The 18,144-nt window shown below is 41.6% G+C and overlaps 1 protein-coding gene across 2 annotated transcripts in view; it reads left to right on the top strand.

The window, feature by feature from the left end:
- The window catches only part of ALPK1 (alpha kinase 1), a 186,719-nt gene that overhangs the window by 130,000 nt on the left and 38,575 nt on the right, over positions 1 to 18,144 (top strand). For both annotated transcript variants that reach the window (XM_073640635.1, XM_073640626.1), the window contains 2 exons: positions 12,303 to 12,501; positions 16,822 to 16,881. In XM_073640635.1, coding sequence (XP_073496736.1) covers positions 12,303 to 12,501; positions 16,822 to 16,881 — 259 coding nt within the window. The remainder of the gene's footprint in view (positions 1 to 12,302; positions 12,502 to 16,821; positions 16,882 to 18,144) is intronic.

The following is an 18,144-nucleotide window of genomic DNA, read 5'->3' as shown; positions in this document are numbered from 1 at the left end:
ACAACAACAGCCAGACAAACATTGGAGAAACACAGTTCTCCACCCCCCCAACCTTAATAAGCATTAAACATGAGATATTTATACATCTTGGCTCTGCAAAACCAGCATAATTAGATGAACAAATATTTGAACATAGTAACAATAGTCAATCCAATTACATATAACTTGTGGAAATACTAATAACATTTTTATTAATTTTCAAAGAAGTTTAATTTGAGGCATCATATAAATGTAACTCAAAGCAAGTCGAGGCAAAATCTCTTTAGTTCCCTAGATGTCAAACCAGAGCCATCAATCCATAGACCCCATCTCTTTTTAGTTATATGCCTTTTTCAAAATTTACTAGCCAGTTAACTTTATCAATAAATTCTGATATCATAGGCTCCTGATCTGTTATCCATTTTTAGCCTATCAATTTTCTTGCCATATATAACATACGCACCGCCGCAGTTTTGCCGTACTCATCAATAGTCAGATCTTCAAACTATCCCAATATACATACTAATGGTGAAAGCTCTACGTCAATGGAATAAACCCTGTTAATCATTGCTACAACACTCTTCCAAAAGGAGACCAAGTTAGGACAGTTCCACATCATATGAAGCATATCTGCTATGTTAGTTTTGCATCTAGGACAGTGGGGACTTGAACGAAATCCTATGTTAAATAAGAATTGAGGTGTCCTGTATACCTAGTGTATCACATATATATGGGACAGTCTATGAGATTCACTTAAAGACAGCTGTGGAACTCTTTCCGGTATATCTGACCAGTGATTTTACTCTATGGGTCCCATTACACTCTCCCATTTCTCTTTTGATCGCATCGGCTGGCTTGTCAGCAATTGTGGCATCCAGATCATTTTGACCTGGTTAGCACGGCCCACAACCAACAATGGTAACTTAGACCAGGCGCCTAGTTTACCTCTAAATTTAATTAAGACTTATGCTATGAATCCCCTAACAATTTCTGGTATAAGCAATTACCTTCATAACACAGATCCATCACAGTCTGGCCCCCTACATTCTACAGAAACTGCACTCATCAAAGTGACCAATGACATTCTGACAGCAAAACGTAATGGTGACTACTCTCTGCTCATTCTTTTTGACCACTCTGCAGCTTTCAACACTGTTGACCACCATCTACTGCTACTGTTGACTACCATCTACTCTCTATGCTCCTCTCAATCGGTATAAAAGACACTGCTCTCCTGGTTCTCCTATCTTTCTGACCCCTCTTTCAGTGTATCGTTCGCTGGCTCCACTTCTTCTCCTCTTCCTCTCGCTATTGGGGTCCCTCAGGGTTCAGTCCTTGGCCCTCTTCTCTCTCAACATTGCCCCAATGGGACAGACCATCAGCAAATTTGGCTTTCAGTACCATCTTTATGCTGATGACACACAACTATACACTTCATCGCCTGACCTCACCCCCGCTGTACTACAGAACACCAGTGACTGTCTGTCCACAGTTTTCAACATTATGTCCGCTCTCTATCTGATACTCAACCTTTCCAAAACTGAATTTCTTCTGCTCCCACTGTCTACTTACCTCCCTAAATCTGACATCTCCCTCTCCCTGTGTGGCACCACAATAACGCCGAACCAGCAGGCTCGCTGTCTGGGTGTTGTGTTTGACACAAATCTTTCCTTCACCTCCCATACACAATCTCTTGCCCGCTCTTGTCGCTTGCACCTGAAGAACATCTCTAGGATCCGCCCTTTTCTTACCATGGAAACTGCAAAAACCCTCACTGTCGCCCTCATCCACTCCCGCTTGGACTACTGTAATTCTCTATTAATTGACCTCACTCGACTTTCCCCACTCCAGTCTATCCTTAATTCAGCAGCTATGGTCATCTATCTGGCTAATCATTACTTGGACGCTTCCGCTCTGTGCCAGTCATTGCATTGGCTCCCCATTCATTGTAGGATCCAATGTAAACTGCTTGTTCTCACCCACAAAGCTCTCACCAGTGCAGCACCCCCCTACATCTCCTCCCTCATCTCTGTTTATCGGCCTACCCGTTCTCTACGTTCCTAAAACGATTTTCGACTAACCTGTACCTCCCACTCCCGGCTCCAAAACTTCTCCCGAGCTACACCTATTCTTTGGAATGCTCTTCCCCAAGAAATTAGGACTAATCACAACTTACACAGTTTTAGGCGCTCCCTAAAAACACATCTATTTAGGTCGGCCTATCACGTTCCCTAATCGAAGTCCTTTCGTATATAGCATATTCACTATTTTTCCAAACATAATTCTCCACCATACCCAAAAGCACTACAAATACTGGCTGGTAACTAGCTCATGCAGCTTTTATATATCCCCCATTCCAGCAAGATGGCTGGACCAACATTGTAAATAAGGACCTGTTCTTTGTGTCACCCCCACCTCATTGTACATTGTAAGCTCTTACGAGCAGGGTCGTCATTATTTTTGCTTTAATTATTGTATTATCTTTAACTGGTACTTATGACTGTTGTATATGTACCTCTATATTGTAAAGCACTGCAGAATATGTTGGCGCTATATAAATAAAGATTATTATAATTATAAGTCACCTGCTTAGTGAAAGTAAGTCCACCTGTGTGCAATCTAAGTGTCACATGGTCTGTTAGTATACACACTCCTTTTCTGAAAGGCCACAGAGGCTGCAACACCTTTAAGCAAGAGGCTCCACTAACCATACAACACCATGAAGACCAAGGAGATCTCCAAACAAGTCAGGGACAAAGCTGTGGAGAAGTACAAGTCAGGGTTGGGTTATAAAAACATATATCCCAATCTATGAGGATCCCCTGCAGCACCATCAAATCCATTATCATCAAATGGAAAGAACATGGTACCACAACAAACCTGTCAAAAGAGGACCGCCTACCAAAAGTCTCAGCCCAGGCAAGGAGGGTATTAATCAGAGAGGCAGCACAGAGACCAAAGGTAACCCTGAAGTAGCTGCGGAATTCCCAAGCAGAGATTGGAGTATTTGTCCATACGACCACAATAATCCGTACACTCCATACAGTTGGCCTTCATGGAACAGTGGGCAGAAAAAAGCCTTTACGTACATACAAAAATTGTAAGGAGCATTTTGATTTTGCCAAAACTCATGTGGGAGACTCCCCAAATATATGGAGGAAGGTGCTGTGGTCAGATGAGACCAAAATTGAACTTTTTGGCCACCAAGGTAAACGCGATATCTGGCACCAAACTAACACAGCTCATCACCTCAAAGAACACCATCCCTGCAGTGAAACATGGTGGTGGCAGCATCATGCTGTGGGAATGTTTTTCAGAAGCAAGGACAGGCAAAATAGTCCAAGTCGAGAGGAAGATGGATGGTGTGAAGTACAGGGATACAGGCAAAACCTGTTTCTGTCTACGAGTGATTTGAGACTGGGATGGAGGTTCACCTTCCAAAAAGACAATGACCCAAAGCATACTGCTAAAGCAACACTCGAGTGGTTTAAGAGGAAACGTAAATATTTTGGAGTAGCCTAGTCAAAACCTAGACCCTAATCTAATTGAGAATCTGTGGCCAGACTTGAAGATTGCAGATCACCAGAGGAAAACATCTAACTTGGAGGAGCTGGAGCAGTTTTGCCTTGAGGAATGGGCAAAAATCTCAGTGGCAAGATGTTGAATGCTCATAGAGACTTATCCAAAGTGACTTGCAGCTGTAATTGCTACAAAAGGAGGCTCTACAAAGCACTGGCTTTAAGGGGTGTTTAGTTATGCACACTGAGGATTTCAGTTATTTTGTCCTATTTGCTGTTTGCATCAGAATAAAAAGAAAACCAAATGTTCACAGCTATAGGTAGGTTCTTTACATGAACTGATGCAAACTCTCCAAAAAAAGTGAAATTCCAGGTTGTGAGATAACAAAACACGAAAAATGCCAAGGAGGGTGAATACTTTCGCAAGCCACTGTAAACACATAACATTCAAATTCCACTATCTAATATATTTTCAATTTGGGGGATTTATTTGGTTACTACTGGTAGGCATGGAAAATGAGGAGTAAGTTAAACACAAATGAAATAGAAACCAAGTAAGCCATGTGGTTGCAGGTTAGGAGTGGCATATCCATTGCAGGACTTTTTGTTCGACCATCTTTATTTGTTTCCTACTAAACTATGTAAATGTAAAACTGCTTTTGTTAGCATTCCTCCACTGCTGCATGTAATTTGCTTTGGTAAGTGACTAAGTTCAGTTCACTCTCATGATCTCTGATGGACTACATTGATCTTTTAGAACTAAGAAAACATTGTTGCTCTAAATGTGGCAGTTTCACCCAAACACAAGCAGTAAAGAGCAGAGAGTGCAGGGCACCCAAGCAAAAGACATGAAAACACATACAAGCTCTCTATTCTGTGCAAATGGTCTGGCATCTTCAGCTGCTCTATAGAACCTTAAAGGAGGCTGCACCATTACTAGCTCAGAGCAAACATGTCCAATGGACATGCCACAAATAATGCTGCTTTAAATCCTTCGACACCTGGTACAGAATCCTAAACATGTGCCTATTGTGATGTTGGCTCAATGGCATCTTGGCATTTCCCACCATGGGATTTATATGGCAGAACAAGTTTACACTGATACACCATGTACTACAGCCCTGTCAGTGTTCTTACATCCAGCAGCATTGGCAATTGCATAATACTTAGACTAAGTGCCCACGATGCAGAAATGCTCCAGATTTTTCCTGCATCTCTCTGGCAGAAAAAACGCATGTGGGTTGTACATGCGGGTTGTACATGCGTTTTTCCTGCCAGGGACAAGCGTTTGTGAAGCGTTTTGATCATGCGATTTTGCATTCATGTTGTCAAGCGCTCTCCAAGCGATTTTAGCATCACTTGGAAAGTGCTTGACAACTTGGTCATACTATATAAATCCATGCAACCGGCATGGATTTTATATAGTGTTACCAAGTTAGTTAAAAAAAAAGAATAAAAATGGTAAAAAAAAAACAACATTATACTCACCTTCCGATGGCCCCCGGTCTCCTTATCCGATGCGTCCGGTCTTCCCGGTGTCTCGCGGTTGTGTAAAAGGACCTTCCATGGCGTCATTTAGTCATGTGACGTCAGCGGTCGCGTGACCAGTCACATGACTAAATGACATCATGACAGGTCCTTTTAGACCATCGCGAGCTGCCAGGGAGTCAGGACGCATCACTATGGAGTTCGGTGCCATCAGAAGGTGAGTATAATGTATGTTTTTTATTTTAATTCTTTTTTTTTTTACAGGTACTATGGTACCCGGGTCTGGATGAAAGTCTCCTCTTCTCTAGACCCGGGTACCATCCGCACATTGAATCGCTTAATATCCGCATGTGCACATGTAGTCATGCGGATATTAAGTGATTCAATGCAAGTCAATGGTGGCGAAAACGCAGCGATTACGCAAAATAATTGGTAGTGCTGCAAATTTTTCCGCAATGATAATCCGCAGTGGAAATTTCCCCAGCATGTGCACAGCACATGCGGATTATCATTGGGGAACATTGCAGACCTTCTACCAAGCGTTTTTTAAGCGTTTCTGCAGCGCAATTGCCGCTGCGGAAATGCTTAAAAAACGCATAGTGGGCAACACAGCCTTAGGGTATGATCAGTCTTTTTTGTGACTCAAACTGTTTCTTATCCTGATAATGATGAAACGTTGTTACTTTGCTGTATTTGTTTCCAGGCTTTAATCCCATGACATTGTAAATTTATAGCTTGAGACTAAAGCTCTAGAGATCAAGCAGAAGCCTGTTGGTTCTCTGGGTGTCAGACACAGTCACGAAACTTTGGGGGAAGACAGAAGCAGTATATTACCACTTCTGTCTTCACTTTTTTCCAGCTACATAGCACTATGAATGCTGTGTTGTGAATAGAAGCATTTGTGTCACCCCAGGCCTGGATGCCACAAACTTGTAAGGCTGTGTCTGAGAGCAGGAGGGAGGTTCTCTGGGCATGGACCATTTGTATGCCGCACCTCCTGTCCCAGGCCAGTAGGGGGAGCAGGCTGCCCCTATAAAAACTGGTACTGAGGGCAGGGTTAGAGAGACCAGGACCCGCTTCTGAAGTATCCCGAAGGGTTCCCAGAAGCAGAGGGACAGGTCAGCCGCAGCTGAGGAGTTCAGGAGGCATAGGAGGAACACCAAGCCAGGGACAGAGACGACGAGAGCCGGTCCTGGCAGAGAGAGAAACTACATACCGGACACTGGGGTCCGAGGCTGTCAGGGTTGCAAGCCCTGCAGCAGAAAACCAACCCGCAAGGGATTTCAGGTCCCTTGGCCAAGAACCCTGGAGGTTCCGCCACACAGAGGGACCAGTACAGCACGGAGAAGCTACAGGTACCTAAGGCCCGAGTCGCAAGCCATACAGGCGTAGTACACGGCAAGCTCAGGGATGTGGGCTATCATACCACTAAAGGGGGAGATAGTCAGCAAGGGCAGAGAGAGAACGGTAGGCCTACCCACTCACCCTGACCAGCGGAGCTCGCCTGAATGCCCTCAGACACCCCGGTCCATTCCTACCCTGTACTCCTGTTGGGTCTATGATAAGATCAGTAAAAGACCCTGGACTGCATTATTGGACTCTGTGTGGTTACTGCTGCGCCTGCACCATCACCCCCAGCATCCTATCACACTGTCCTGAGGCTACACTCCTCCCGTGGGGAGTTGTACTATTCCCTGCTGCATCCCCAACACCAGCCTCAGCGGTCTGCCTTGCAGCGGCGGTCCTCCCTGACCGCAATCCACGGGTGGCGTAGTCGGACATTACCTAAAAACACATCATAGACTACCACTGGTCAGACCACCCTGAGCCACGGGACCGAGTCGCCACTACTACTCCCAGCATTGCCCTGAAGTCCGGTCTCGAGTGCCCCACGGCCCAGGGGGCGAGTCACATTCATACTTCTGATGTCTCTGTATGACTTCAAGATCATGATAACAGGAGGGTGACATGGCAGATCTTCTGGGTGCTAGCAGACTTTTGTCACTGAAGTGAGCTATTTTCCCTTGGAACTGGGGTTCCAATGTGTGCTCCAGTTGCAGTGAAAAAAAGGAACACTAGAAAAATATATCTTTCCCAGACCTCTTTTTTGATCTCCTAAGGGACAATATACACTGCTCAAAAAAATAAAGGGAACACTCAAATAACACATCCTAGATCTGAATGAATTAAATATTCTCATTGAATACTTTGTTCTGTACAAAGTTGAATGTGCTGACAACAAAATCACACAAAAATCATCAATGGAAATCAAATTTATTAACCAATGGAGGCCTGGATTTGGAGTCTCCCCCAAAATTAAAGTGGAGAAGCACACTACAGGCTGATCCAACTTTGATGTATTGTCCTTAAAACAAGTCAAAATGAGGCTCAGTACTGTGTGTGGCCTCTACGTGCCTGTATGAACTGTCTACAACGCCTGGGCATGCTCCTGATGAGGTTGCGGATGGTCTCCTGTGGGATCTCCTCCCAGACCTGGACTAAAGCATCCGCCAACTCCTGAACAGTCTGTGGTGCAACTTGATGTTGGTGGATGGAGCAAGACATGATGTCCCAGATGCGCTCAATCGGATTCAGGTCTGGGGAACGGGCGGGCCAGTCCATAGTTTCAATGCCTTCATCTTGCAGGAACTGCTGACACACTCCAGCCACATGAGGTCTGGCATTGTCCTGCATTAGGAGGAACCCAGGGCCAACCGCACCAGCATATGGTCTCACAAGGGGTCTGAGGATCTCATCTCGGTACCTAATGGCAGTCAGGCTACCTCTGGTGAGCACATGCAGGGCGGCCCACCAAAGAAATGGCACCCCACACCATTACTCACCCACTGCCAAACCGGTCATGCTGAAGGATGTTGCAGGCAGCAGATCGCTCTCCACGGCGCTTCCAGACTCTGTCATGTCTGTCACGTGCTCAGTGTGAACCTGCTTTCATCTGAGAAGAGCACAGGGTGCCAGTGGCAACTTTGCCAGTTCTGGTGTTCTGTGACAAATGCCAAGCGTCCTGCACAGCATTGGGCTGTGAGCACAACCTCCATCTGTGGACGTTGGGCCCTCATACCACCCTCATGGAGTCGGTTTCTAACCATTTATGCAGACACATGCACATTTGTGGCCTGCTGGAGGTCATTTTGCAGGGCTCTGGCAGTGCTCTTCCTGCTCCTCCTTGCACAAAGGCAGAGGTAGTGGTCCTGCTGCTGGGTTGTTGCCCTCCTACGGCCCCCTCCACGTCTCCTGGTGTACTGGCCTGTCTCCTGGTAGCGCCTCCAGCCTCTGGACACTACTCTGACAGACACAGCAAACCTTCTTGCCATAGCTCGCATTGATGTGCCATCCTGGATGAGCAACACTACCTGAGCAACTTCTGTGGGTTGTAGAGTCTGTCTCATGCTACCACGAGTGTGAAAGCACAACCAACATTCAATAGTGACCAAAACATCAGCCAGAAAGCATTGGTACTGAGATGTGGTCTGTGGTCCCCACCTGCAGAACCACTCCTTTATTGAGGGTGTCTTGATAATTGCCAATAATTTCCATCTATTGTCTATTCCATTTGCACAACAGCATGTGAAATTGATTGTCAATCAGTGTTGCTTCCTAAGTGGACAGTTTGATTTCACAGAAGTTTGATTTACTTGGAGTTATATTCTGTTGTTTAAGTGTTCCCTTTATTTTTTGAGCAGTGTATATAAATTAAAAAAAAAAAATCCCCACCACATGAAAATTGTGAAAAAAAAAAAATGACATACTTAAACCTACACATATTAGATATTCTCCTCACTATAATAAGCTGGAAAATTGATAACAGTTGATGTTTAGTGTAAACAGTAAAAATAAAAGTATTGAAAAAAATGTAACTAAAAATTGCTTTTTTTTCTATATTTGCTTTGTTAAGAAAATTAAATAAATTACAATATGAGTTCTGACTCATGTTATTTTGTGTAGTCACTGCTTTTGGATTTCTGCATATAATAATTTTACAAAAATATCGGTAAAATAAACCTAAGAGAACTTGAGAACTTGTGAACATTGTTCCTGTGACCGTCCTTTACCCCTCCATAACACCATTAGGAGATGGTGCCATAGGTTCTGAGGCATGATGCAGCTGCAGCCTGCTGCCTCTTCAGAATGAGATCCTTCCTTTACATTCTCCACAATGCTATTCAAGTGCTTATTTTCCTCCTGAAGAAACACAAACAGATGCAAACTTCTGTAAACACTTTAAGAATGAATTCAGTGAGTTTGGCCTCTCAGCAGCATTCAATGGGTGACAGAAAAATGTCTAATTAGTGCAAATGGAAATAATAGGGCCACTTGGATTCCATCCATCCTCCTAAGTCTGCCTTTCCGAGCAACTCAAACCCCTTTTGTTTGGCAGGTCACTCTCTTTCAGGCTTTTGTGTTCTCATCTATGAAGAAGAGTGAAGAAATAAAATAGATTAGGTGGCAGTCTGCATTTAAATATACCCTATACTATAAGTTATCAAAGCTATAATGCGTAAGCGCTGCTTACAGGTGCTTGGAAACATTCCTCTATTGTGTTTAACAACAGGTATTCTGTATATGCCAGGTGTAAGTGTCCTTATTGTCTCGACATTATAGTATGCTGTCTATATCTTTTGGATATGGAGCTTTCCGGCCCACTTAATTGGTCCTTTGAAATTTGAGATGTACTTTTGAAAAATTCAGGAAACATGCATTTTTTTCCAATGCAATTAGAAACATTATAATTATTACTATTTGTAGATTTTCATTATATACAGTGTATATATATATATATATATATATGTATATATATATGTGTGTGTATTTACATATATACATATTTATGGCTAGTAATTATGTTACTAATATATCAATTTGTTATTGGCTATAGATATTCAGGCAGAATATATTTTTGCTTATAGAGATTCTGATACTGGGTGTACAGAAGGCATAGGTCTTATTGCTAAATTACCTGTTTATCTTTGCATACTTTTCTGCTTCCTCCTCCATTGTGTATGGTTACCAGCTTATTTACCCTGTATAAAATGCCTTCAAGTTTCTTTTTCACAATATTAGTTAAAATGTCTTTTTTTAATTTATCAGTATTTATGGCTCGTGCAGAGCCATCTGTACTACTACTTTACCATGGAGGCCTACAATAACAGGTCTAACTTGAAGCCCATGCACTACTCTACAGTTCTAATAGTGCCCTTTGATACCCTGGGTGATTTCTAATACCAATGTCTTCCTATCAGAAAGACCTTGGCCCAAGTGGATCTGCTACCATTGCACCCCTTATAGATAAGCAATGGCATACAAGTTCCAGCGTAGTGTAATAAAGATTCCCTAGAAGCAATGATTTTGCAATGTTAAGATATTGTAATTTTGTAATGAAATTATTGTTATGCATTATTTATACTTGCACAGTTTTTCTTTGTGTGGATTTATGGTTTCTTTCCTAGAAGCACTTAGTTTACACAATCATACAGATATAAAATGCAACCTGGGAATTATCGTGCAGTTACAGTCATGAAAAAAATCGACGGTAAATACGCCCTCTTTGTATTTTATGATTTTACGTATTAGGACATAATAAAAATATCTGGCCCTTAGAACGTCAGATGAACAACACATGACAAATGATACCATGTCATTACTTATTTAAAAAATATTACCGTAGGCCCCTTTGCAGAAACTGTGTGAAAAATTAAATAAACTTCACGAATCAATAGCTTATAGAGTCACAAGCAATAACAAAGTAAAGTATTGAAGTGATAGTTTTCTGTATGGATATCTGTCTTTCAAATTGTTCTTGAGGAATCTTCTTTACAATGTTGCAATCTTCTTTCAAAGTTCTCTGCTGTTTATGGGTATTTGTTTATGCACAGATCTCTTAAGGTCTCACCACAGCATCTCAATTGGGTTGAGGTCTGAACTTTGACTTGGCCATGGCAACATTTTGATTCTTTTCTTTTTCAGCCATTCGGATGTAGATATGCTGGTATGTTTGGGATAATTGTCCTGTTGTATGATCAAGTTTCCGCAAAGCTTTTGGATAGATGGCCTCACATTTGACTCTAGAATACATTGGTGTACAGAGGAATTCATGGTTGACTCAATGACTTCAGGGTGCCCAGGACCTGTGGCTGCCCAAATCCTGACCCCCTACACTGCCTTGCTTGACAATTGGCATGTGGAGTTTATGCAGATATGCTGTGTTTGATTTTGCCAAACATAGCACAGGTCATTATGGCCAAACATATTTATTATGCTCTTGATTGTCTAAAGGACATGAAACTGAGGCCTTTAGTGTACAAGCTTTAGCTCTTGGGTACAATTTGTCTGAGCATTGCATAGTGTGAACTTGGGGTGAATTTGCTGTGACGTGCCCTACTGGCAAAATTGCCAACTGTCCTGAATGTATTCCACTTGTGAAAAAAACGTACTCACAATATAAAAGATGTACTCCAAATTGTTGGGAAAGTGGCCTGGTAACCATTTCCAAATTGATGGACAGCAACAATTGTTTCAGATCTTTGCTCATGTCTTTCCTCTTTTTCATTGAATTAACTCTCGCCTGAAACCTCCAGACCAGAAAACTGCCAAAACTTCTGCTTTTATAGAGGTGGTCACACTTGCCAATGAACAACTAATCAAGGGCATTTTAACAGCGTGTGGTTGGCACTTGTCCTCTTAATTCCTATGGATCCAGTAAGGGTGTACTTAACTTTTCACATATTGGCTTCATTTTTGTTAAATAAATAATGATACACTGTAATTTGTCATGGGTTGTTGTTCATCTGAGGTTATATTTACCTGATTTAAGATCTTCTAACGTCAAATTTTATTTCATTATGTCCTGATACATAAAAACATAGAGTTCAAAGAGGGTTGTTTTTTTTCTTATGAATGGGTATGGTACAAGTAATTTAAAGAACCATTTGTTATTTAGAAAGGTTTTCAAGCAGTTTTGCAGTCTTATATGTTTTTGATTATTTTGTAAATTTATTCCCTCAACTCTTGTGACCATTTTCTTAAAAAGTTGGGAGAAAGATCATGATTTTCATAATTGATCCTGCTTTTTAATGATGCACTTACACATATATCAAAACTGGTAACCTCAAAGGGATGTAAAATCGGTCCATGTAATGTGATGATTACACCAGTGCAGAACTCGTTATAATAAAGAAATGGTCATGTACTTTTGTAACATAAAAATATTAAATATATCTACCCAAAATAACCACTGAAACACCAATAACATAATATACATAGATAATAATTATTAATCATAAATTGTCTTCTGTTTTTTAGGTATTTTTGAAGGCTTGTATCCGGGTCCATGACAGTTGTACATCGGCTGCAATTGTATTTTTGATTGATCGATTTCTATATTGGGCAGATGCATCCACAAGACTGCTTTCTGTTGCCAAAGTTTTGCATAAAATTTGGCCTTCTACCCCTATAGCTCCACAGGTGGTTATTCGGCAAGCTCGTATCTCCGTAAATTCAGGTGACGTATCTATTAGTTGATCTTTCTCTGTTTTCTCAGCTTAGTCCCAATTAGGATCTACTTGACTTTCAAGAGGACACTCTATGCCATTATAGGGATGACATTCCTCTGAACCCAGTGGCATCTTTTGAAACCTAGAGCCAGCCTTCCTTTTCTCCAACAAAGGAACCAGGATAAAGAGTCTGTGAGCCTAAAGAGGTAGAGGGATTTGTGAAAGGGCGTGGAAAATACTAATTGGGGCTTTTGTTCCCTAATAAATATTTCCTGCTGCTTTCAAACAGGGGTATCTAAACTGCCATACTTCTGATTAAGAGCTTCCATAACACAAGACACAATCTCTGAGCTTGTGCCTATATTCTGTTCTGAAAATCCACTTGACTAAACAAACAATGCCGTTAACAAAGCACAGGTTCCTTCTTAAATATTTAATTTATTTTACTCGCTTATATAGAGCCAGTAATTTTTACAGCGCTTTACAGACCTTATCATCGCAGTCCCCATTGGGCTCACAAACTAGATTCCCTATCAGTATGTGTTTGGAGTGTGGGAGGAAACTGGAGAACCTGGAGGAAACCCACACAAACACGGGGAGAACATACAAACTCATTGCAGATGTTGTCCTTGGTGGGATTTGAACCTCAGTGTGGCAAAGCAATGACTAACTAACAATTAACACCTCTCCTCCACTTCTAGTCATTAATATGCATGTTCAGCTTGACCACAAGTGCATAATAATATATAGGGAGGTGGAAGAATACATGGATTCTAAATATCTCTGGTTCTACAAATAATATATAGTATGTACTGTATATAGAGTATTTACAATGTGCCTGGTGACAAACAGACACTGTCTCATTAGGATTCCTGATCTGGTAACTGACTGGGAATGGCAGTGAGTTTATAAGTTAGCCAAGGGAGTATGTGAACGCTGGCACACGAACATCTGTACATGTTTTTCATGGACCCATAGGCTTGTATTGGCCTTTGAAAAAAAAGAACGTTTCCGTGATTTTCGCACTGACACCCGGTCCGTGAAAAAACACGAACACGTGAATAGCACAATAGATTATAATGGATATGTTTTCTATCCGTTAAAAAAAATGTATACACCACGTACAGTACAGACCAAAAGTTTGGACACACCTTCTCATTTAAAGATTTTTCTGTATTTTCATGACTAAGAAAATTGTACATTCACACTGAAGGCATCAAAACTATGAATTAACACATGTGCAATTATATACTTAACAAAAAGGTGTTAAACAACTGAAAATATGTCTTATATTCTAGGTTCTTCAAAGTAGCCACCTTTTGTTTTGATGACTGCTTTGCACACTCTTGGCATTCTCTTGATGAGCTTCAAGAGGTAGTCACCGGAAATGGTTTTCACTTCACAGGTGTGCCCTGTCAGGTTTAATAAGTGGGATTTCTTGCCTTATAAATGGGGTTGGGACCATCAGTTGTGTTGTGCAGAAGTCTGGTGGAAACACAGCTGATAGTCCTACTGAATAGACTGTTAGAATTTGTAATATGGCAAGAAAAAAGCAGCTAAGTAAAGAAAACGAGTGGCCATCATTACTTTAAGAAATGAAGGTCAGTCAGTGCAAAAAATTGGGCAAACTTTGAAAGTGTCCCCAAGTACAGTTGCAAAAACCAACAAGCGCTACAAAGAAACTGGCTCAGATGAGGACCGCCCCAGGAAAAGAAGACCAAGAGTCACCTCTGCGTCTGAGGATAGGTTTATCCGAGTCACCAGCCTCAGAAATCGCAGGTTAACAGCAGCTCAGATTAGAGACCAGGTCAATGCCACACAGAGTTCTAGCAGCAGACACATCTCTTCAACAACTGTTAAGAGGAGACTTTGTGCAGCAGGCCTTCATGGTAAAATAGCTGCTGGGAAACCACTGCTAAGGACAGGCAACAAGCAGAAGAGACTTGTTTGGGCTAAAGAACACAAGGAATGGACATTAGACCAGTAGAAATCTGTGCTTTGGTCTGATGAGTCCAAATTTGAGATCTTTGGTTCCAACCACCTTGTCTTTGTGCGACGCAGAAAAGGTGAACGGATGGACTCTACATGCCTGGTTCCCACCGTGAAGCATGGAGGAGGAGGTGTGGGGGTGCTTTGCCGGAGACACTGTTGGGGATTTATTCAAAATTGAAGGCATACTGAACCAGCATGGCTACCACAGCATCTTGCAGCGGCATGCTATTCCATCCGGTTTGCGTTTAGTCGGACCATCATTTATTTTTCAACAGGACAATGACTCCAAACACACCTCCAGGCTGTGTAAGGGCTATTTGACCAAGAAGAAGAGTGATGGGGTGCTACGCCAGATGACCTGGCCTCCACAGTCACCAGACCTGAACCCAATCGAGATGGTTTGGGGTGAGCTGGACCGCAGAGTGAAGGCAAAAGGGCCAACAAGTGCTAAGCATCTCTGGGAACTCCTTCAAGATTGTTGGAAGACTATTTCTGGTGACTACCTCTTGAAGCTCATCAAGAGAATGCCAAGAGTGTGGAAAGCAGTCATCAAAGCAAAAGGTGGCTACTTTGAAGAACCTGGAATATAAGACATATTTTCAGTTGTTTCACACTTTTTTGTTAAGTATATAATTCCACATGTGTTAATTCATAGTTTTGATGCCTTCAGTGTGAATGTGCAATTTTCATAATCATGAAAATACAGAAAAATCTTTAAATGAGAAGGTGTGTCCAAACTTTTGGTCTGTACTGTATGTGCAATACAGACTTGTGCATGAGGCCTTAGATTAAAGTCTATTGTAATGGCAAATGAGAAAGAGAAGTTACACTTGGGATGAAAAGAAATGAGGAATCCTTAGCACGATCGAAGTCCAGGCAGGTAGAGAAGCATTTCTACATACATGTTGATCTTAAGGACTGTTGACGTTCCCCATAGGGTAGTAAGAGAGGCTTGAGAGAAACAACTGAGCTTTGATCATGGTGAACTGGAGTTGAACTGCAAGGCTGATACCAGAAAAGTCACCACTAACCCTTCACCCATTCTATATTGCTAGATATTGTTAGTTATATTGAAGGGGATATCCGGGGCTTAAAAAAAAAGGCATGTAGTTGCTAAAAGAGGCAACTACCTGTCTGTTGTACCCGGTGCCGGAAATTGTTCGCTCCTGCCAGAGATTCAGCTACTCCCTGTCAACAGATCAGCTGTTTCTCTTCCTGTTGACAGGGCGGAACTACTGGTGTCATGCTGATTGACATCTGGCTTCCCTCAAATAGGCTGCAGAGAGACGGCTGTCAATCAGCATGACACCAGTAGTCCTGCCCTGTCTACAGGAAGAGAAACTGCTGCTCTGTTGACAGGGAGTAGCTGAATCTCTGGCAGGAGCGATCAATGATCGGCATCGGATACAACAGACAGATAGTTGCCTCTATTAGCAACTACATGCCTTTTTTTTAAGCCCCGGATATCCCTTTAATCTATATTTAACAGAGACAAGGCTGTTCAAGGTTTGTGCCTCTCCGTGCAAACTAGTATGTTTATGTGCCCTTATGTGTTCTAAGCAGTGATCATCAAGCTTTTGTGCCCTCTATGTTGTTATGGTGAAAGTTGCTGTAAAATTTACATTCATCCGTTCATACCCGCTGCTCTAAAGCTCTAGCGGAGTGGCTATGACCTACCTAAAGTTCTGCTGCATTATATAAATATGTTAGACAGCACTCTCAGTATACACAATTGCTCCTGCCGCCAAACTCCTATTAAGCTACCACTTTCCAATTGTTTTCTGTTCGGAATAGGGCTACTAGTTGGCTTTTAGGCATTAGTTTTTCATGAGAGGATCCCTGAATTTTAGTAGGATTCTGAGAATGAGGACTGCTAAGAAGATTTTTGACTGAGGGCTGCCGTTAGGGTATGCAGGGATCCAAAAAGATAGGTTTTTCATAGCCAATTATTTGCCTTCATTGATGATAAGCATCATCGGAGATGTCTTTTAACCATGTTTACTCTTTTATCCGAACATTTAAAAAAAAAAAAACAATGGTCATGCATGTGTGAAGGGGTAAAGGAAGTATTAGTAGAAGGGATAACATTATAGTTCCAGTTTTCTTCTTAAAGTCTTTGGTGATTAATGATTTGTGCATCATATTAATTAAAATTGGAACCTACATGATTTTCGCTGAGTGTTGTATGGTCACCTTGGTACCAGCACATTTTTCTCCATCCCTATTTGATCCAAAGAAAACAATTGGAGACACATTTTAATATGTACATTGAAGAAAAAGATTGTACGTTTTTATGGTCATAACATGTTTAATGAATTTAATATTTATTTTCACAGGAAAACTTTTGAAAGCAGAATATATATTAAGCAGTTTGATAAGAAACAATGGAGCAACCGGTAAGTGTATAGTAACAGTAAAGCAGAGGCAAATCTAGGATATCCTGCACCTGGGGCAAAAATTTAGTTTGGTGACCCCTTCTGTACACAACTTAAGCGGTTTGAGCAGTTGTCATGTGATTGATCATTTGTAATTTGCATACTTAGTCACGTGCCTACTAGCTTTTCTTCCTGATTCTCTCAATGTTTAATGAGAAACTACAGCCCCTGCTTCATTGAGAAAAGCAGGAAGCATTGCTAGTTGGTACGTGATTGTAAGTATGAAAATCGCATATGAGTAGTCATGGGATAACCTCTCGATTTGACAAGCGGAGCTGGATCCTGCCAGTGAGAATATACACTGTTAGTACTTGGCATGCTACAGTGCTTGATTTTAAAATTGATGTTAAGTTATGGATTGTTACATGTATACATGATCAGATCCAATAACAATGCAAGAATACAGTGAGTACGGAAAGTATTCAGACCCCTTTAAATTTTTCACTCTTTGTTTCATTGCAGCCATTTGGTAAATTCTAAAAAGTTCATTTTTCTTTCTCATTAAAATACACTCTGCACCCCATCTTGGCTGAAAAAAACAGAAATGTAGAAATTTTTGCAAATGTATTAAAAGTAAAAACTGAAATATCACAAGGTCATAAGTATTCAAAGGCTTATACCACCTTTTGACCCAAGTTTCGAAATTTTCCCTTCATTACGAAAATTTATTTCATGGGGTTGAAATTTGGGGTCCTTTTTGTGTTTCCCCTCCAAAATGAGGGTTGTGGTGCCAGTAGTGCCACAAAAATGTCGGGCATGCCTTGCTACAGCCAGGGCTGTGGAGTCGGAGTCAGAGTCGTGAAGTCGGATCCCATTTTGGTGGAGTCAGTATAAAATGGACCGACTCCGACTCCTAAAATATATAATAAATTGGGTACAGTAATTCAATGCAGTTTGTGGGGAATATTTTTTCATAAGAATTTGGGAAAGTTATGAAATGTCCTATAAATGTCTTTCCTATTCCTGATCCAAGGGTCTAGACTTTTAGCTGAGATTAATCTGTGCTACAGTAAATTTATCACTTAAACATGAGCCATGTATGAGGGAGTTGGAGTTGGTGTCATGGAAATTGAGGAGTCGGAGTCTGAATCGGAGGTTTGGCTTACCGACTCCACAGCCCTGGCTACAGCATGACACACCACAATCCATGCTGACTGTGTCCAAAATGCCCTAATCCCCCACTTTTACAAGGAGGGATGTTAAGGGTGTTTTTACCCTTTGGTG

Source organism: Phyllobates terribilis, unplaced genomic scaffold (assembly GCF_046119375.1).
Source record: "Phyllobates terribilis strain yellow unplaced genomic scaffold, ASM4611937v1 Scaffold_1__5_contigs__length_1240528914, whole genome shotgun sequence".
NCBI lineage: Eukaryota > Metazoa > Chordata > Amphibia > Anura > Dendrobatidae > Phyllobates > Phyllobates terribilis.
This window is presented reverse-complemented; position numbering and strand designations above follow the sequence as displayed.